Below are 22,078 nucleotides of genomic sequence, written 5' to 3'. Positions count from 1 at the left end.
AGTGCGCGGACTCTAATCTGGGACAACCGAGTTTGATTCCCCACTCCTCCACTTGCACCTGGCTGGATGACCTTGGGCAAGCCGTAGCTCTGATAAGGGCAGTTTCTGTCAAGAGCTCTCTCAGCCTCACCTACCTCACAGGGTGTCTGTTGTGGGGAGGGGAGGGGAAAGGAGTTTGTAAGCCGCTCTGAGACGTCTTCGGGTAGTGAAGGGCGGGGTATGAATCCAATCTCTTCTATTCTAAACACGACTCCGTTATCATTATCACGGTTGTTTTCCTATGAAGTTCACCACCTGGAGGTTGGCAACCATACTTCAGTCCTGGAGGAGTCTAAGTGGGCAGGAAGGAAGGAAGCCTTCCGGTTTAACTAATGTTAAGCGACAAGCTCTTCCTTTGCCCTTAATGTCTGTGCCACGATGCTGTCCTAAGCAAAGTCACACCTTTCTAAGACTGTGGAGTTCAGTGGGCCTAGCAAGGGTATAACTCTGCGTAGGGTGATACTGTAAGGTACTTCATATCGACTCCCTCACAAACGGAAGTAATCCTAAACGTGGCAAGTGGTTGGCTTGTGGAACTCTCTGCCACAAGACAGTGACAGCCAGTGGCTTAGATGGCTTTAAAAGGGGGCTGGACAGATGTATGGGGTGAAGATTCTCATTGGCTAGTAACCGTAACGGCTAAACTGTGACCTCTGGGTTCAAAGGCCTCCCTGTGGGTGGTGGATGAGTTGTCCTCTATCAGGAACAGGATGCTAGATTAAATTGTTCCTTGGTCTGAGCCAGGAAGGCTTCTGTTAGGAAGCCTGACCAATAGCTAGCTATTAGCCGCGCCAGTGAAAGGGAATCTTCCTGTTCAGAGGCAGTGTATCTGACACAAACAATGAGAAGGGACAAGTGTGGATCTGTGAGACTTGTGGGAGGGGGAGTTCCATTTCCTTCCCACTTTTTTGCTGGGCCCACTGTGGATCCAGGACCCTAGCGCAACCACGGCTGGACCAGCCACTGCTCCCGGGGCTCTAGTGCAGCCACTGCCTGGCCTGCCATGTGGCCCTGCAAAGCTTCCAGACTGCTGGAATCAGGCAACAGCTGTGCAGGAGGTAGGTGCGTTCTCTGAGCTTGTGCAGAGAACAGTCTTTTACTGGGAGGAATATAACCCCCCCCCATGTATTTTGTTAAGTTTTCAGATTTTTCTGCAAACCTGGGGTGTCCCCCAAGTTTGCAGAGCTATCTGTTTCGGGTAAGCATGGCCCCAGTCCACAGATATAGGTATTCACAGATGGAGCCACACTTTCGCTATTAGAAAAATAGATGATGTCCTGATTGTGGGCAGGACAGTGCTGGACATAGAACGTTGGACTTGGTGGACTTGATCAAGCGGGTCTCCTCTTTTGTTCTCTGAGAAGACACTTGCGGCCAGGGTGTCCCACCGAACACTCCACGCCCCTTCCCAAACGTGCAGATTCCGCTCCCGTTCCAAGCAGCTCCATGTGAGCATTCCGTGGTCTGCTCTATCGCAACAGTCACTTTTCATCTCAAAGGGCTTCAAAGACCGCCAAAGAAAAGGTGCTACCAAAATCTGCAACCCCTCTTTTTGGAGTAAGAAAAAAAAGTTTTTAAAAATGGCACCGAGCGCAACTGAGTTCTACCCATGACTGGGGTCTCTCAGGTTTCACCTTTGTGCCCGGGAGATTTGCGTCAGGAAGCTGTAAAACCGAGACAAAAAAAGCCCAATACGTCTCGCTTGCTTATTTCCTCTGCGTATTTTTTCAAGCCCTTGGAATGTCTGGCCTCGTAAGGGACCCAAGCCAGTTTCTCCCCTTCTGTAAATGCCCCCAAACTCAGGCATGCGATTCTGTTGGCGAGGAGTGAAAGAAACAGAGGAGGAGGAGGAGGGAGAACAGCTTCGGAGATCTCGCCCAGGCGGAAAGACACCTGCCAGGGCCCTCAAATTTGAGCCAGGCTTAGACCTGGAACCCATTCCCAAAGCCAAGGCTTTGCTTAGGAAAATGTAGAGATGAGTGGATTTCCCTCGTTCTGTTAACTTAATGTCCTGTGGTCTTGCTGGGCGCTGCGTTCCAATCCTCCAGAATTTTTGTTTAGGGCTTCTAAAATTACTGCCAAAACTGGAGCATGTGCAGTTTGACACAGCTCCCAAGCTTTGAATTCATTTGCATTCGCCTCCCCTTCACATTAACAATGTGCCAATGTTCATTAGCGAACTCGGCGCAAGAGCTACAATAACTTGTTGGCATCAAGAGTCTTTTGGTGCAGTAAGTCTAATCGGCTTCACCCCATCCCATACTTTTTTTAAAAAACCAATCAGTCGATTTGGAACATATTTCGTTTTCCAGGGGTTGGCCAGCACCAGCCTTGCCGTGATTAACAAATTTCTCGCTGCTTCTCGAGCCAAGGAATTTACCATTTTAACATAATTTAATCGAAGTGCCTCAGGCACTCGAGGCAAAACAGTTCCCAGAACTCCAAATATCGTGGCTAACACCATTTTCCAAAAAGTCTGTGCACATTTGCATACCCAGAGCACATATGAAACAAATCAGTTCTATCTTTAGAACAATACCAACATGCACCAGAAGAATTGTGGCAATTTTCTTAACGATCTCCATGGCAATAAATGCCACTGATGAACCATTTTTAAAACAGTTTTCTCTTAATTGCAGACAAACTGAAGGGGAGGGGAGGGTCAGTCGAGACACCAGTTCTCCAGCTAGGGATGACGTTGCCCAGGTCTCGTTGCACCAGGGACACTTTTGCGAACAGGCTTAGGAGTCACGGGTCATTTCAGAGTCCCGGGCAATGGAGTCCAGTTGGGGTCATTTCCTGAGGGAGCGCATGGGAGTGGAGCTCCGGCAGTAAGGAGCCCAGGGGGTGGGCACATGCAACAAGACCCGCCCCCTGCTCCCAGCAGCCCTCAGTCGGGCCACGAGGAGCAAGAAGCAGCCAGGTAAGTTGCAGAGCCCCCCCCCCCACCATCCCACCTTCAGGTACAAGCTCTCCCTCCTCTGTGAGGGCAGATCTGTGCGTTCCCCCCCCCATAGCTAGCAATCCAAAACAGTCCAGTGGCACCTGGACCAAGTTTTATTCAGGTACAAGCTCTCCCTCCTCTGTGATGGCAGATCCCCATGTTCCCCCCCCCCCAATAGCTAGCAATCCAAAACAGTCCAGTGGAGCCTGAGTGGTGGGTGTTGCCTTCTGACACACTTCCAGTGTTGTCAGGGGGTGTGGCATATGGAAATAAGTTATGTTAATGAGCTATGCTAATGAGCCCCTGCACCTCTTTTTCTATGATGACCTGATCATCATCACCATCAATAATAATAATAGTTAATGCTGTTGTTGTTGTTATTATATTATTATTATTATCAATATATTATTATTATTATTATTATTAATAACAACAACAACAACAATACATGAGACATCCCTTATGGGGGAAACCAGAAGTGATGTCACGTGACTCTAGAAATCACGTGATTCCTAGAGCAATGTGACATCATTTCCAGGTTTACCCCCAGAAGTGACATCACACTATGTGTGAGGCCAGCATTTCTTCCCTCCCACCGCCCAGAGTGGGTAGCCGGCGAGAGCGCTCCCGCTATAGCAGAAGAGCTGGCAACCCGGCAATTGGGAGCAGGACAGGCGAAAGAAACCCATTCTGAGTGCATAAGGAATATACGGAACTCACTGTCCTAAGATAGGGATGCCAACCTCCAGGTGGAACCTGGGGATCCCCTGGAATTCCAGCTAATCTCCAGACTACAGAGATCAGCTCCCCTGGAGAAAATGGACACTTTGGAGGGTGGTCTCCATGGCCTTGTACCCCACTGAGGTCCCCCTGTCCTCCCCAGGCCCCATTCCCAAATCTCCAGGAGTTTCCCAACCTCGATCTGGCAACCCTACCACGCATCTGCCGGGGGCCAGGGGAACCTGGAAACCCTCATAAAATGTGATAGCTGCTGGTTTAGACAGCCTTTTTCAAGGGATTACATTCATTAGTCAGGGGCAAGCCCATCAGTGCTATTTTAGTGAAATGGAAACTCCATGTTCAGAAGCAGTGTACCTCTGAAGACTAGTTGGCTGGGGGAAGGAGGAAACAGTGGAAGAGGAAGGCCCTCAAGCCCAGCTTTTGGGCTTTATGTAGGCATCAGACTGTCTACCGGGGGATGCAGGATTGTTAGACTATGAGGTCCCCTCGATTAGCAGAAAAGTGGGATCGCCGTAGGGTTGTCAGGTCTAGGTTGGAAAATACCTGGAGACTTTGGGGGTGGATCCAGGAGAGGGTGGGGTTTGGGGAGGGGAGGGGCCTCAGCATGGTCCAATGCCATAGAGTCCACCCTTCAAAGCAGCCCTTTTCTCCAGGGAAACTGATCTCTGTCAGCTGGAGATCAGCTGTAAAAGCAGCAGATCCCCAGGTCCCACCTGGTTGCTGGCAACTCTAGATTGCAGCCTCACCTACTGTCCAGGCCTCCCATTAAAATCTGCCTCTCAAGACCTCCCCTCTGCACCCCCAACGTCAGAGGTAAGATGGATGGCAACCAGAGACAGGGCTTTTTCAGTAGTGGCACCTCACTTGTGGAATGCCTTTCCCCCAGAAGCAACAGAAGCAGAAGCAGAAGCAGAAGAAGAAGAAGAAGAAGAGATTGGATTTATACCCCGCCCTTCACTCGGAGTCTCAGAATGGCTTACAAACTCCTTTCCCTTCCCCTCCCCACAACAGACACCCTGTGAAGTAGGTGGGGCTGAGGGAGCTCTTGACAGAACTGTCCTTGAGAGAACAGCTCTGACAGTCGTCCAGCAGCTGCAAGTGGGGGAGTGGGGAATCAAACCCCAGTTCTCCCAGATTAGAGTCCGCGCACTTAACCACGACGCCACACTGGTTCACCTGGCCCCTGTGTTGCTTTCTTTTAGGTACCAGGCCAAAACGTTTCTGTTTACTCAGGCTTTTAATTATGGGGTTGATTTTTTAAAATACTATTTTAGCCTGGAAACTGCTGTTCTAAGCTCTCTACAATCTATTTTTGTGATCTGTGCTTTGATGTTGGGTGGGAGCTTTTTTAATGCCGGGTTTTAGTTGATATCTAGGTGGGGCTGAGAGAGCTCTGACAGAAACTGCTCTTTTTCAAGAACAGCTCTTATCAGAACTACGGCTTGCCCAAGGTCATCCAGCCAGGTGCAAGTGGAGGAGTTAGGGAATCAAACCCGGTTCTCCCAGATTAGAGTCCACGCACTTAACCACTGACTCAAGAGATCAGGAAAGGACAATCAGAGATGCCTGGGCTTTGGGGTGGTGCTTCTTCTATGGTTTGGATTGTGGCACTGAGTACTCTATGCCACAACATGCATTTCTGTACAGGTTATCTGCCTCGAGTTTGATGCTTTTGGGAAGCCAGTTTCTTCCCCCCACTTCCCCACAGCATTGACAGTATGGCGGGGGCATTCATGCATCTTTAAGGATTCCCCGGCTTTTCTCCCATCTTTTTAAAAACCACTTTGCTCTGATGTTTGGGGAAAGACTACAGTAAAGATTGGAGGGGGTGCTGTGTGGGTGGGAAACTTTCCCAGCCTACGTGGCAGCCATTTTCCCTGACCCTCTCCCATAGTAGCCATTTCCTCCCCCTGCAGAGATCAGTTCCCCTGGAGATAATAGCTACTCTGGGGGGGGGGGGTCTGAATGGTATTGGATCCTCCTGAGGACCCTCCTCTAACTCCACTTCCCCCAGTCCCTATCCCTAAATCTCCAGGAACTTCCCAGCCTGGAGTTGGCTACTCGAGAGCCACCCTGAGCAGAATTCAGCCCATTGGCTTCCGTGGTCTTACAAAGGTGTAACCATATTGAGGAATGCACCGCTAGCCATTCAAAGTCATTCACATTCGGGGACGTTCCTGCTATTCTCCTCTAACTACTCCTAACGACTCTTTGGAGTTCCAAACGATTGAGTCCGATTTCCAAACCAGAAACGTGAATGAGGCCAGGAATCCTTCACTGGCCCCGGTCACACGGGAGGTTTAGGGACGGAAGAGGGACGGATCGGGGGCGCAGCAAACGGCTGCGATCCCACCGCAACATCTGGGAAGCGTTGCGCACCCGTCCCCGATCCGGCCCTTCAGGCCGAAAATCCGTAGTTAAAAGAAACCACCTACAGAGGTAGACTTACCAGAAAGGCCGCATCAAGCGCGGCCGTGGGATCGCCGGCGCGTCCTTCTGCCGGCGCATCCGAGGCTCCTGGCTGAACTGCGCATGCGCAGCCGGCTGTCTCGGTCTCCGGTCGGTGGATTCCTCCCCGGCATCTGATCGTGCCGGGGAGCAACGGCGCGGCGGCTCAGGGGATCTATGTGATCCCGCCGCCACGTGTTTCTTTTAGTGCGGCTCTGAATAGCCGCACTTTGCCCGTGTTTTTTTCTGCCGTGTGGCAGGGACCACTATTGTGTTTTTATTTCCAGCCGTGCCATCCTAAGCGGAGGTCCATCTCTGCAGGCCCATTAAATTTAATGGGTGTAGAAGGGTGGAGCCCTGACCTGTATAGTCCACGCTAGCCCAATCACGTCAGGTCTCAGAAGCGAAACAGGGTTGGCCTTGGCTACAATTTGGATGGGTGACCTCCAAGGAGTATCAGTCAGGTTGCCAGACTCCCACCAAGGATGGGAGAAACCCCGCTTTTGCAGGGCCCTTCCCCGCCGCCGGCCAGATGGCTGGTGTGGTAAATCCCATCCCCGACTGGCCTGAAAGGCAACGTGATGATGTCACCCGAAAGAGACATCAACATGTCGGCAACATCACACAGCAACACTAGGTTTTGGGCAAAACTCTATGGTAAAATCGGCTACAAGCCATAAGAGTTTTGCCCAAAGGCTAGTCAGACTCTTGCAGCAATCAGAACTCGCTTCTTCAGAAGGAAAGTTTATTGATACAGTATTGGCAGAGCATCTCTACTTCAGGTTCTGTGTTAAGACTAAAGCAAAAACCGCGGGGTGAATGGATATACAATGTTCAAAGGGGTCACTGGGCAGCACAGGGCCAATCAGGAGGAAAAAGGGGCCCCGCCAGAATGTAAAGGTCCCGCTTTCCCAGAGATGGTGTTACAGCTAAGCATCCAAGGTCAGGTACATAAAAGTCGGCAATGCGATGATGTCACTTCCAGGCAGGGGTCATTTGGGGCTGGAGCACATCGGAGCTCCGACAGTTCACCCTGGCATCCCTGCCCCCACGCTCCTTTTTTCTAGAGTTGCACCGCTTTCCATTATATTCTATGGGGCCATAGAATATAATGGAAAGATCACGCTGGTACTGCGGCGCGATTCCAGGTCTGGGGAGAGGGCAGGGGCCCCTCTAGGAGCCTTCCGCTTGGGCGGGCGAGCCGAAGAAGGCACGGGGAGGCATTTAAATGTCTCCCCGCTTTTGCCCCAGCCCTTCCTGGCTCACCCGCCAGGCAGGTGAGCCAGGAGAGAGCGGGGGGGGGGCAGAAGCAGGCCGGCTGGGGAAGGAAAAAAAAAGGGGGGGAGAGGCGTCTTCAAAAGCCTCCCCTTCCCTTCCCCAGCTGGCCTGTGAAGGCAGGCTGTGGGGGAAACTCTACAGAGAAGGGATTTAAACTTTAAACCCCTTCTCCCTTCACTTCCCTCCCCCCACCCCGCCTCGGCAGGCCAGCTGGGGAAAGGGAGGCTTTTGTAGATGCCTCCCCCCTGCTTCCGGTGATGTCAGGGGGCGTGGCATATGCAAATGAGCTATTATGCAAATAGCCTTTTTAGATATGCTAATGAGCTCCTGCAGCTCTTTTTCTACGAAATGACCCCTGCTTCCAGGCGATGTCATCACACCACACGAGCACACAGAAGATCCCAGAAAAGACCAAGGATCCCCCCACCTAAATACCAGGGTTGTGAGGCAGAGGCAGGCGACGGCCCGCCACCTCTGAACATCTCTTGCCTTGAAAACCTTGTCCCCATAAGTCAGCTGTGACCTGCCAGCATTTCCCACCCCCAACAAAAAGGGTGGGGTTCTGCGTCGGCTGGCACTGCAAGTTCGACCCCTCGCTGTCTTTACCGCTGTGCTTTGATAAAGCACACAACCCAAGAGCCATCTTCTTTGCATGCAGCGTTTGACTAACAGGCACCAGTGTCCCTGAGCATTGGTAGAACACCAGGCAAAACTAATCTGAACACGGCATGCATAGACACATTCAAAAAGTCATGGAAAACCTCATGCATATTCGACTAAAGAGGACAGCTGTGGCAAGAACTTGTTGTGACGGACCACACCAGCAGCTGCGTGTGGAGAAGTGGGGAATCAAACCCAGTTCTCCCAGATTAGAGTCCGTGCTTCTTAACCACTACTCCAAACACCAAACTTCAAGAGACTTCAAGGAAATGCTGAAAGCCAGACGGAGCTGGCCAGGAAAGGGTGCTTTGAAACCTTTCCCCTATCTCTGTCTATTTGTCTTGGCAGAAGCCAAACGGTATACACACAGCTGTGAGCCTTGTTTCATCTCTGAGTCTGGGCCAAATGCATTCACCACAAACATTGCAAAAAAAGAAAGGAAGGAAGGAAGGGGGGAGAAGACAAGCCCTTTTGATTCAAAGCTCTCGTACATTACACAATCCCTTCCAAAGCAGTCAAACACTCTCACAAACACACGTATATACAAACTGTTCAGCCCCCCCCCCCAATCCATGCCATGTGTTCCGGATCAAAAAGCCGTCTGGTTACAAAAGCCCCCTTTAGAAGAGGAATCCATTTACGGTGCCAAATGGAAACCGGTTGCAAACTGGTTTAATGGGTATGATTTCCCCCAAGCAATGTTGATTGTTGGGGGCGGGAGGCTTGGGGGTGGAGGGGTTGGGAAGGGCCAGGGACTTATCCAGCCCCTTAAAGACTGTCATTGCCAGGTCTCTGGGAACAATGCCACGGAACGTATTGTTTTTGTATAGCTTTTAAAAATTAAGTTATCTCTACGATATACACAGGACCGAATAAAAGACACATGTCCTAAGAATTCCAGGACTAGAATGCTTGACATAATTGGACCCTGAAAAGCAGCCATGGGGCGGAGCGATATGATCCAGCCATGGATGGGGGGGGGGCGTAATATCTGCCCTGAGCTGATTCCATGACCAAAATTCCCCCTTCCAAATACTTTTAGACAGAGTAGGAAAAAACTACAGAGAGGCCTGAGTCTGGAGCCCTCCTTTCTGAGCTAAGGCAAAAATGTGCAAGCCGGAGGCTAAAAAACTGTGAGCCAGCTCACACTAACTCAGCTTAGAGGGAACACTGGGCTTGATACAGATACCCATCTGTTTCACCTTCCTCCAGGTTGGGAAATTCCTGGAGATTTGGGGGTGGAGCCTGAGGGAGGCGGGATTTCTGGCGGGGAAGGACTTCGATGGGGTCTGACGCCACTGAGTCCACCTTCCAAAGCAGCCATTTCCTCCAAGTGAACTGATCCCTGTCTAGGGTTGCCAGGTCCCCCGGTCAATCTGGCAGGGGGATTTGGGGGGCATTCCAGGGGTGGGAGGGGATGCCTCCAAGCCCTGCCCGCAAGCCACGCCCACCCCTGTCCCTCTCTGCTAACAGATTTAAAGGGCTTCAGCTGATCAGGGGAGCATGTGGCCCCCTGATTAGCTGAAGCCCTTTATATCAGGGGTGTCGAACTCATTTGTGGATGAGCACACTTCTGGTAGCATGGGGGTGTGGCCTAATGTGCCAATGAGCTGTGCTGTCAGAGGTGTGGCCTAATAGGCTAATGAGTTTCTGCTGTTGGGTGTGGCCTATTATGCGAATGAGTTCCTGCTGGGCTTTTTCTACAAAAAGAGCCCAGGTCTTCAGCAGAGTGGAATGCCGTAGGGTCCACCCTTCGAAGCTGCCCCTTATCTACCGGGAAACTGATCTCTGTCATCCGGTGATACGTTGTCATTCCAAGAGATTTCCAGGCCCCACTTGGAGGTTAGCAACCTTATTTGGCCCCGATCCTGCTCACCCTACGCTGTTTTGCAGTCATGTCCTCTGGGGAGCTTGGAGTTGCCAGACTCCAAGCAAGGCTCCCTCTAAGCTGTGGAGTCTTTCTTGAGCAAAAGTTCTACTTTGTGAGCTCCTGGCATTAAAGGTGTGAGCGAGCCATTTGGCTCCTGCACAAATCAGTTTGCTATGGAGCCCTCCTTCCGGAGCTAAGATGAAAACGTGTGAGCCGGAGGCTAAAAAACCACACTAACTCAGCTTAGAGCAGGGGTGTCGAACTCATCTGTTATGAGGGCTGGATCTGACATAAATGAGACCTTGTTGGGCTGGGCCATGTGTGTCATAAAATGCAATGCCAGTTAGCAGAGGTATAAACTTTATAAAAGACACAAACACAAAGGTGGCTTTTTTACTTAACATAAAACCATGCTTAAAACATTAGCACTCTTGCAATATTTTGCTTATTTAGCAGTGTCTGATAACGGACACCTCTTGCTCTGAATTATTGCATCAAAATGTCTGTGCTGTTGCAGTCTTGAGTGTGCTGTTCAGGTGTGTATCTGCAAGCTGCAAACCTATGATGACGCAGCAGCAGCAGCAGCAGCAGCAGCAGCAGCAGCAGCAGCAGCAGCAGCAGCAGCAGCAGCAGCAGCAGCAGCAAAGCTGCAAACCTATGATGACGCAGCAGCAGCAGCAGCAGCAGCAGCAGCAGCAGCAGCAGCAGCAGCAGAACTGGAAGAAGAAGAAGCAGAAGGTAGCCAGTTCCACTGCGGACCTGATAGGAGCCCTCCCGGGGGCCTGATCCAGCCCCCGGGCTGCATGTTTGACACCCCTTGCTTTAAATCTTTTAGGAGGGAGGGACAGGGGTGGCTGCGGGTGGCCACGGCTTGGGGGCAGGGCTTGGGGGCAGGCTTCCCCAGGGACCAGCTGGCCGGGGGTGGATTTGAGCCCCCCCCGGAGTGGGGGAACGCCCACCCAGACTTGGGGGCTGGCAACCCTCTCACTGTCGCCTGGAGATCAGCTATAATCGTGAGAGATCTCCAGCCACCACCAGGAGGTTGGCAACTCTTGTTTCACCTATAGGGGCCTCATTTTTATTTATTTACTTTATTTATGCCTCACCTTTCTCCCTGATGAGCAGCTTCCCGATTTCTCTTCTCCTCCATTTTATCCTCACCACAACCCCGCAAGGTGGGTCAGGCTGAGAGGGCGTGACTGGCCCAAGGTCACCCAGCAGGCTTCTGTGGCAGAGTGGGGATTCGAACCCGGGCCTCCCAAATCCTAGTCTGACAGGCTAACCCCTGCACCACACTGGCTCTCCAGCTCAGCTTAATGAAGCCCTTTTTAGCCTGGGAGGGAAAAGTTAACTCTAGCACCACGACCCTAATCTGTCTCCGCCCTCTTACTGCAGCAGGTATTAGTGACTCTGGGAGGGTTGCCAGCTCCAGGTCAGGAAATACCTGGAGAATTTGGGAGTGGCACCTGGGGAGGGCAGAAGAAGAAGAAGAAGAGATTAGATTTATACCCCACCCTTCACTCAGAGTCTCAGAGCGGCTTACAAACGCCTTTCCCTTGCCCAAGATCATCCAGCAGCTGCACGTGGAGCGGAGTGGGGAATCAAACCCGGTTCTCCCAGATTAGAGTCTGCACTTAACCACTGCACCAGACTGGCTCTCGAGGGGGGGGGGGCTTCAATGGGGTACGATGCCATAGAGTCCACCTTCCAAAGCAACCATTTCCTCCAGGGGAACTGGTCTCTGATGCCTGGAGATCAATTGTAATAGCAGGAGATCTCCAGCTACCACCTGGAGGTTGGCAACACTACCCTTTGGGGACCTGGGCAAAACTGGAGGGTGAGGCCCTAGCATGACTGGGCGGGAGGGCATGGCACAGCCCCCCAGAGCCCATCGCTCAGCAAATGAGTGCCAGTCAGGCCATGAGCCTGGTGGTGGGTAAGGTGAAGACCCTGAATCAGCTGCAGGACAGAGGGAGACCCCCCCTACCCAGCTGATTGCCCCCCATGTGCCGCCTGACGTAGAAACATAGAGCTGGAAGGGACCTTAGGGTCATCTAGTCCAACCCCCAACTGCTTCCCTCCCCCTGCTCCCCAGTGACCCAGAGGAAGGCAAAAAACCTCCAGGAATCCCTCGGCCAACCTGGTCTCAAGGAAAATCCCTTCCTGACCCCAAAGTGGCATTCGACACCACCCTCGGCAGGTAAGAAAGGGCCAAGAGAGCTGAGTGCTGGCTCATCCCTTCCGGCCCTCCCTCTCGTGATCTGCCTAAGCCAGTTTGGTGTTGTGGTTAAGTGCGTGGACTCTAATCTGGGAGAACCGGGTTTGGTTCCCCACTCCTCAACTCGCAGCTGCTGGATGACCCTGGGCAAACCACAGTTCTGATAAAAGCTGGTCTTGGGAAAAGAGCAGTTCTTTCTCAGAGCTCTCTCAGCCCCACCCACCTCACAGGGTGTCTGTTGTGGGGAGGGGAAGGGAAAGGAGCCCTAAATTCAATCTGGGTAATTATTCTAGAACCACCCGGGACTTTTAAGAGATAACTGTTAACAAGAAATAGAGCATTTAAGCTTCTTCCTCTGGCCATGACAGGAAATCAGTGGGTGGAGCTCATTCACTCTTCCACTTCCAACACGAGGACCAGTGTGATGCGGCGACAAAAAAGGCAAAGGCAATCTTGGGGTGTATCAACAGAGGCATAACATCCAAATTGCAAGATGTCATGGGTGCATTGGTGAGGCTGCACCTGGAGTCTTGTGTGCCGTTCTGGAGGCCTCACTTCAGAAAGGGTGTGGACAGAATGGAGCGGGTGCAGAGGAGAGCAACGAGGACGATCGGGGGCCTGGAGACTTGTATGAGGCAAGGCTGAGGGAGGCTAGGCTTTGGAGGCCCGATTTCCGCCGCCACGGAATCGGGCCCTGGGGGGAACCCCACCCTGGCGTGCACGTCACCAGGAAGTGACGTTATGACGCCGGGCACGCTGGGGGTGGGGCCACAACCATCCGAGGGGAAACTCTATGGTTTCCCCTCGAATGGTCGTGGCCCCGCCCCCAGCGGTGACGTGACTTCCTGGTGACGTGCGTGCGGTGTGTGCGCGCTCTCCGGGATCCACTCGGGATAGGGTTGCCAAATTGAAAAAGCTTACCGGCGGGGGAGCATCCTGTAGCTCCGGGAGCCGGCCGGGGATGTGTGCGCGTGCGTGCGAAGCGCGCGCTTCCAGAGCATCACTGGAAGTGACATCACACGCTGGGGCGGGGCCACGCCATTTGAGGGGAAAACAAAGAGTTTTCCCCTCAAATGGTGTCGCCCCGCCCCCAGCGTGTGACATCACTTCCGGGTGACGCACACACGGGGGTGGGGTTTCCCCCGGGCCCCGATTCCGCGGGAGCGGGAATCGGGGCTCGAAACTGGGGGGAATTCCGCCCCCCGGGGAGATTTGGGAACCCAAACCCGGGAGTCCCCCGCTGCGGAGGTAAGCTATACTTGGCAACCCTAATTGAACTGCAGGATTGACTTTGATTTTAGAAGAGTGCAGTCCTTAGTACGTACCCGGAAACATTGGGGTTTGGTGGGGGCTGAACACATTCCAAATGGCAACCCTGCCCCTGAATTTGCCAGGTCCAGAAATGGCTTTGAATCACCCAGTTCTGCGATTGTATCACATTGCAGGGCTTACTCTATGGCCAGATGCAATCTCCATCCTTCAGCGGTCCTAGAAGGCCGATAGAAAAAGGTGCCACTGATTGAGCCTCTATGCCCTTGTGGCTCCGGGAAGTTAGAAACAATCGAACATATGTTATTGTATTGTGGCTATTACAAAGATAGCCGAGCAAAGATCATATTTTAAGGAGGTTCTACGGGTATTCAGATAAAGAAATACGGCAGAAACGTCTTATTTGACCCTGACCCTCAGCTCATATTGAACTGTGCTAAATTTTTAGCTGTAGTCCAAAGAATTCGCAGAGATCAAGTATAGCAGAGTCCAAGAGGTTATGGATAATTGAGAGGACAAATCATGTATATAAATCTTGTTTTATTTCGTATCACGGGAGTTTTAGAAATTCAAATGAGACTTTTAAAAACTGCTGCTATATACTTTAAGCTATATGTTTTAGAAACGTTTAACATCTTTTAAAAATTGTTACAATTGTATTACTGACGCAGTTAAAATATGGCTGCAGCCGCAATGCTCCCTCTAAGCTGTGGAGCCTTGTGAGCAAAAATTCTTCTTTGTGAGCTACTGGCATTCAAGTTGTGAGTGAGCCATTTGGCTACTGCATCAATTAGTTTGCTCTGGAGCCCTCCTTCCCTGAGCTGAGACAAAAATGTGTGAGCCGGAGGCTATAAACCTGTGAGCTAGCTCACACTAACTCAGCTTAGAGGGAACACTGGCTGCAACCCATTTGTGCTGGTTAGGTACCAAATAAACTTGACTTGATACACCCAATTCTGATGCAAGATGGCGTAAAGATTCTCAGAGTTCACAAGCGGCATATACAATGTAACACCACATTGAGGGATCGCTTACCTCTCTCACACTGCGGGCCTGTGAAACCGTAGATGCATGCGCACCGATTTGGTCCAATGCACCGGCCTCCATTCTGGCAACTGGTCTCGCAGACAGCTGTTTGACAAAAAGAGAGCGGGAGGTGAGGGAGGCTGTTTTGGATGGGAATCAAGCGAGGCTCGCCAGGAAATGCTGCTTTCCAGCAGGGAATCGGGGAGGGAAGCCGGATTCTGAGATTCTCATTATAGCAGTCTGAGACGGCTACAAGTTCAAAAGAGACAGGATGTCGTTCCCGAAAAAGCCACCCAAAAGGGACTGGATTTGAGAGAGGGATGAATAGATTTCCTTCAGTGTGCTTTCTGCCCACCTTCCACTCCTCGTTCATTCCAGATTCAGTCAGAGAATCACAAATTAATTCCAGGATTGGATCATGCACAGTTTCCTCCTACTTGGCTCTTTTCCATCATCTTTTCACCTCCACCAATGTGCCATAGGCACTGGTTTTTAAAAAGTAGCTTCAGGGCTCCTCCGGGATTAAGGGCCCTGAATAGGGTTGCCAAATCTGGTTTGGAAAATACCTGGAGACTTTGGGGGTGGAGCCAGGAGAGGGTGGGGTTTGGGGTGGGGAGGGGCCTCAGCCTGGTACAATGCCATAGAGTCTCCCCTTCAAAGCAGCCATTTTCTCCAGGGGAGCTGATCTCTATCAGCTGGAGATCAGTGGTAAAAGCGGGAGATCCCCAGGCCCCACCTGGAGGCTGGCAACCCTAGCCCTGAAGCCTGAGTGTCATTAGTTTCATAGTGGATCTGCCCCAGGCCAGCACTCCAGAAAAAGACTCTCGATGCAACTGCATCATGCACAGCCACATATCAAGATGGCTTCATTTACCATGTTTAGGCGTGAGGTGGGAAGACAAAAAAACGAATAAAAGAAACGTGGAGATGCAGCCAGCAGCACGCGATTGGGGGCGGGGGGGGGAGAGAACCAGACAAACAGAAGATTCTGCAAGCACTGGCTCTATTTTAGAAACAAGACTACTTAATTTAGAACTCTAAATCTGAGAAGAAATCCAGATGATGACGATTCTGGAAGTGCCCCAGATCAAACATCAATTTGCCTGTCGGGGCCGGGCTGGTATCCAATTTGGAGACTCAGAAATCCAGCTTGGAGGGTGGGAAAGCAGCCCGTGGCATTTCAGGGTTGGTCTTGCCTCCCAGGAGTATCGGACTAGGATAAGCATGCCAGCTCTGAGTGGGGAAATACCTGGAGATCTGTGGGGTGGAGCCTGAGGAAGGCGGGGTTTGGGGAGGGGAGGGGCCTCAGCAGGGTACAAAGCCATAGAGCCCACCCTCCAAAGCAGCCATTTTCTCCATGATCTCTGTCATCTAGAGATCAGTTGTAAAGCGGGAAATCTTCAGGCTCCACCTGGAAGATGGCAACCCTAGACTAGGATCCAGGATACCCATGTTGAAGTGCCCGCTCTGCCATGGAAGCTCACTGGGCAGCCTTAGACGAAGTCACCCTCTCTCAGCCTAACCTGCCTGAGAGCCAGTTTGGCGTAGTAGGTTAGGAGCACGGACTCTAATCTGGGAGAACCAAGTCTGATTCCCCATGCCTCCACATGCAGCTGCTGGTGTGACCTTGGGTCAGTCACAAGTTCTCTCAGAGCTGTTCTCCCAAGGGCAGTTCTCGAGAGAGCTCTCTCAGCCTCACCTACCTCACAGGGTATCTGTTGTGGGGAGGAGAAGGGAAGGGATTATAAGCCGCTCTGAGACTCCTTTGGATAGTGAAGGGCGGGGTATAAATCCAATCTTTTCTTCTTCTTCTCACTGGATCATTGTTATTAGGATAAAACAGCAGAGGGAGCAATAATGTTGCAAGATGCTTTGGGTCCCCAGTGGGATGAAAAGCATGGTAAAGGTAAAGGTTCCCTTGCTCGAAAGCCAGTTGAGTCCGACTCTAGGATTGCGGTGCTCATCTCCGTTTCCAAGCCGAAGAGCCAGCGCTGTCCAAAGACGTTTCCGTGGTCATGTGGCCGGCATGACTAAACAGCGAGGCGCACGGAACGCTGTTACCTTCCCACCGAAGTGGTCCCTATTTATCTACTTGCAATTTCTTGCTTTCCAACTGCTAGGTTGGCAGGAGCTGGAACTAGAGACGGGAGCTCACTCCGTCACGCGGCACCCAGGTCTCGAACTGCTGAACTACCGACCTTCCACAGCCTGCAGTTCAGCGTCTTAACCACTTGAGCCACCGCAGCTCCTAAATAAAGGAAATGAAAAATGAAGGAGGACACCTTGACTCATCAGAAAGAAGCTCGCTTGACCGACAGAGGTGGTGCATCAGGGGGCTTCCATCCAGCCCAGTAAACCAGATTCATACTCAAGATCCCCAGAACTTCATCACCAGTGAGTCAGAGCAGTGCCTGCCCTGAACTGGAGAGGTCAGCATTTACCAGATATCTAACAGGCAAAGGCCGTCGCTCAGCGATGACATCACCTGCGCGGCATGCCGGAAGTCCTTGGTTCAACCTCTAACATCTCCAAGTAGAAGGACCAAGCTATTGGTGGTGTGAAACAGCTCTGCCTGAGATCCAAACTATACGGCATGTTTAGCTTGAACTCAAGTCAGGGGAACCCAGACCAGAATTGTTTTCCCCACACAGGAGGAGGACGACGAGGAGGAGATTGGATTCATACCCCCCCCTTCACTCCCCAAGGGAGTCTCAGAGCGGCTTACGATCTCCTTTCCCTCCCCCTCCCCACAGCAGACACCCTGTGAGGTAGGTGGGGCTGAGAGAGCTCTTGACAGAAACTGCTCTTTTTCAAGAACAGCTCTTATCAGAACTACGGCTTTCCCAAGGTCATCCATCCAGAAGAAGAAAAGATTGGATTTATATCCCGCCCTTCACTACCCAAAGGGGTCTCAGAGCGGCTTACAAACTCCTTTCCCTCCCCCTCCCCACAACAGACACCCTGAGAGGTAGGTGGGGCTGAGAGAGCTCTGACAGGAACTGCTCTTTTTCAAGGATGGCTCTTATCAGAACTACGGCTTGCCCAAGGTCATCCAGCCAGGTGCAAGTGGAGGAATCAAACCCCAGTTCTCCCAGATTAGAGTCCCCGCACTTAACCACGACACCAAACTGGCTCTCATAGCAGCTGCAAGTAGGGCTGCCAGCCCCCCGGTCCAGTCAGGGGTCCCCCGACTTCTGCAGGCTCCTCCCCGCCACCAGCCAGCTGGCGTGCCCCGAACACGGTGCAGTGATGCCACCCAGAAGTGACGTCATTGCGCCGCCCATGTCACATGGCGTCGCTCTAGTTTTGAGACAGAACTCTATGGTGACATCAAGCTCAAACCATAGAGTTTCACCCAGAAACTAGAGTGTCACCATGCAACATCAGCAGTGCGATGACATCACTTCCAGGCGATGTCATCGTACCCTGCACATGAAGCACAGGCGGCAGAAGCTCCAGCAAAGGCCTGTCGACCCCTCCGCCAGCAGAAAGGTAGGACCTAGCTGCAAGCAACATTCTTAGTCAAGCGCTGCAGGGCCTGATTCAGATTGTGACTGTGGCAACGTGGGGCCCTAACATCTATTCTGTGCCATCTTCTGGAGCTGAAATGGCCCCGGGAGGTTGCTGATTGTCTCAGTGCAAAGGGGTGCAAGAAGAGTTTTGTCAGCTGAGACAACAATTAAAGGTGGGTTTTCCAAATGAAATATCTTTGAAGTTCATTCTGAATTCACTGTTGTTTTTAGTTAAACGGTGCCTTTTTAAAATTAAATGTAAAATTACGCTCTGATTTTTTGATATAATAAACCAATTTGTGGGGGGTTTTTTTGTATTTTATAGGCAGAATAAAGATAATAATCCAAGGTACTCCACCGACGCAAGGCTGTCTATGGCAAACAAATCCCATCAAGCCAAAATCTAGTAGTAAGTATAGAAATCTCAGATCCACAATTAAAACTGGCAGAATTTCAGATCTCAAATCAGAGTTTGGCATTTCAGCCAAACCAGAAGAAGAGATGGTTTTTATACCCTGCTTTCCTCTACTTTAAGGAGTCTCAAAGCATCTTACAATCGCCTTTTCCCTTCCTCTCCCCACAACAGGCACCTTGTGGTACGTGGGCCTCAGAGAGTTCTCTGAGAACTGTGACTGGCCCAAGGCCACCCAGCTGGCTGCATGTGGAAGAGGAGTGGGAAATCAGACCCGGTTCTTCAGATTAGAGTCTGCCACTCTTGACCAGGACACCATGTTGGATCCTCAGAGGTGGAACTGAATTTCCATCAGGCCCGTAGCTAACATGGGGCCCACGGGGCCCGGCCCCCTTGTGTTTCTTCTGGGCCCCCTCCAGGGCTGCCCCCAAAGTGCTCCAACTTACCACCTGCACTGTACTTCCATTTAATTAGCTGGCGGGCCCCCCAAGGCCCCCTCCCAAAGAATTCCCTAGCTACGGGGTTGATTTCCATGCAAGTTTTTCAGGAGTAAAGCAGAGGCCAATACTTACGCTGGCCACAGTAGGTCCCCGTGTATCCCTTCTGGCACATGCACGAGTCCTCACTGCAACTGCCGCCATTCATGCATCTCACGCTGCAAGACTGGACTGGAGAAGGAAGTTAGGGAGAAGAGAAGAATTCGTAAAATTCTAGCTGAGAGATCTGACCTGAATAGCCCAGGCAAGCCTGATGTCATCAGTTCTTGGAAGCTAAGCAGCTGACCCTGGCAAGTGCTTGGAAGGGAGAGCTCCAAGGAGTACCAGGGCCGGGACACAGAGGCAGGTAACATCAAAGCCACCTCTCTGAAATGTCCTAGCCCCAACAGGGGTCGCCAGAAGTCACCATGACTCCCAGGCTCACAAGCGCACACACACACACACACACACACAAACAAAACAACAAAGGGAATTGTGCATGGGATATGGAATGTGAAGGGAGAGAAAGCTATTTTAATCCCTCACCCATCTGACTAGAATGGGGGGGGGGTTTTCAATCCATTAATTTGATGGGCATTCAAGACTGACATTTCTTCCCACCCACCTGCCACAGGGTGGTGGTGGTGGGGATAGCTGGTAGATTAAGACAAATTCCTTCGCAGTAGCCAAGTCCTGCAGCAGCCAACAATAACAAAGAATCGTGAGTCCTAAAGACTAAAGAATAAAGTCAGTGATAAACTCTTTGGTCTTTAAGACTTGTATTATTTTAGATTAAGATGGCTTCAGGAAAGGCAACTGGGTCCAACCAGATGAGCTGTTGAAAGGTCTATCCATGAACTGTATTACTGAGGTGTCACGGGCACTGATAAAATAGGTAAAGGTAAAGGTTTGCCTTGCTCGAAAGCCAGTCGAATCCGACTCTAGGGATGTGGTGCTCATCTCCGTTACCAAGCCGAAGAGCCAGTGCTGTCCGAAGACGTTTCCATGGTCATGTGGCCGGAATGACTAAACACCAAGGCGCACGGAACGCAAATACTCTCCCCAAAAAGCAGTCTTATCCCATGTATGATTGTGTCAAGATTCTTTTTGTGTAGTGCGTTCACTAATATACACATGTGTTCCTGCCGGAGTTGCCAGCCCTTTGCTCAAAGATCCTGCTTCCCCCCCCCCCGGCCACTCAGAGAAATGGCCCTCAGGCCAATGGGGTGTGATGTCACTTACACGAAAACCTGAAAGTGACGTCACATCTCTGTAGGAATTCCCAGAAGCTCCTTGGTAAAACCATGGAGTTTCTGGCAATTCCTAGAGAGGTGTGATATCACTTCCCAGGTATCCATAGAAGCAGGGGTCATTTCCTACAGGAGCGCACAGGAGTGGAGCTCCAGCAGTAAGGAGCCCAGGGGGTGGGCACATGCAGCAAGCCCCGGCCCCTGCTGCCAGCAGCCCTCAGTCAGGCCACAAGGAGCAAGAAGCAACCAGGTAAGTTGCAGAGCCCCCCCCCTTCAGGTACAAGCTCTCCCTCCTCTGCGAGGGAAGATCTGCACATCGTTCCCCCCCCCAAGCTAGCAATCCAAAAGAGTCCTGTGGAGCCTGAGCGGTGGGTGTTGCCTTCTGACACACTTCCGGTGATGTCAGGGGGTGTGGCATATGCAAATAAGTTATGCTAATGAGCCCCTGCACCTCTTTTTCTACGAAATGATCCCTGCATAGAAGTGATGTCACACAGTTCTTGACGGTTGTCTCCCCATGACCCTGCCTAGCAACCCCTGTTCCTGTGCACTGCTGAGACACCACACAGAGAGAACATTGACACCATTCTACATCGAAACACATCAAGACTGCTTTATCACTGTATATGTGCAGAGCAGGACTGGGCCTCCATCCGTCAGATCAGCTTTTTCATATTGTCTACGATACATGCTCTCTGCGAATGCCTAGAACTCCAGGTGGTCGCGTATGCCATTTTAAAATGGCTTTTAATGGTAAGCCGCCTGGAACAGGACTCTAAAGAGGCAGCATGGAAATGTTCAGTATACTCGAAAGCTGTGGCAAACTCTGCTGGTACATGGCCGGCCACTTTGGAAATCAGACCTGATCATTCCGAAACCAGAGGAAAATTTGGGAGGAGGAGAATTTCAGAAATGCCCCATCTCACAGGGCAACGGGCCGAGGACCTTGTCGTCTTCTCGACGTTCGAACGTATCACATTTAGAGACTACGATTGTGCATGGAGATATTCGTAGACACTTGGAAACTTTTTGTAGAGCCTTATCGGTAGACTGGCCACCACTGTTGTAATATTTGGCTCGGGGCTTTGATTTATAATAAATTTGTAATTAATTTTTTTTTAAAGTTAAAACAATGACAGCATTTGCACTAATGTGACATCCAAGACGCCAGGCCCTGAAAGTCAGAGAGGTCTCCAAAGAAAGCCGGAGCTGAAATCTCAGGAAACAGGCATTCCCCCATCCCCCACATCTTTCGGGCTACACCCTGTTGCCGAGGCAGGGCCCCCCCCTGCCCTATGAAATTTAACATCCCCCTCCCACCCCACTGGTGTGTTGGGCCCAAAGGAATGCTGGAAATGTGGTTTCTTCCCCAACCCCCCTCCTCATGGTAGAATTCTTTGCATTGTTGGGAAGATTGCTAACATCTGGTGCTTCCATTAGAGTGAAACAGAGCAGCCTTTTTTAAAAAAACAAACCTTTATTGGGGAGAGGGTACCATAAAAGGCGACACATTGAAAGAAAGGTGTCAGCAGAGTCGGTTCACAGGGCTGAGGGCCTGCGGGGGAGGGGGGGATTTCTTGACCTGCTGAATTAAGGCCGAAGCCATTGTGAGCTTTCAAACTGAGGCTCCGTTTAAAAATTATCTAATTTTTAAAAACCAATTTAGAGTCCAGTCGGGCACCTTGAAGACCAACAAAGATTTATTAAAGGTATGAGCTTTCGTGTGCAAGGCACACTTTGTCAAATACATACGAATTATCATTATTTATTTATTTATTTAATTCAAAATTTTTATTGAAGTTGAACATTTTATACAATCATAGTTATAAGTGAACACAACTTCTTTTTTGATAAATTATTATTTTTTTTAAGCGTCTTACATCCCGGGAAATTTCAATCTATAGGTGTGAATTTGTTCAACCCAGGAATGGCAAT

The 22,078-nt window shown here is 51.1% G+C and overlaps 1 protein-coding gene across 1 annotated transcript in view; it reads right to left on the bottom strand.

Moving 5' to 3' along the window:
• The window catches only part of FBN3 (fibrillin 3), a 248,900-nt gene that overhangs the window by 205,059 nt on the left and 21,763 nt on the right, over positions 1-22,078 (bottom strand). The window contains exons 4-5 of the mRNA XM_015413252.1: positions 18,990-19,085; positions 14,503-14,598 (exon numbers count right to left, since the gene is read on the bottom strand). Of these exons, the coding sequence (XP_015268738.1) occupies positions 14,503-14,598; positions 18,990-19,085 (192 nt within the window). The remainder of the gene's footprint in view (positions 1-14,502; positions 14,599-18,989; positions 19,086-22,078) is intronic.

This window comes from Gekko japonicus, unplaced genomic scaffold (assembly GCF_001447785.1).
Source record: "Gekko japonicus isolate JY-2015 unplaced genomic scaffold, Gekko_japonicus_V1.1 scaffold914, whole genome shotgun sequence".
Taxonomy (NCBI): domain Eukaryota; kingdom Metazoa; phylum Chordata; class Lepidosauria; order Squamata; family Gekkonidae; genus Gekko; species Gekko japonicus.
The sequence above is the reverse complement of the archived record's forward strand: the minus strand, read 5'-3'. Positions and strand labels throughout refer to the sequence as shown.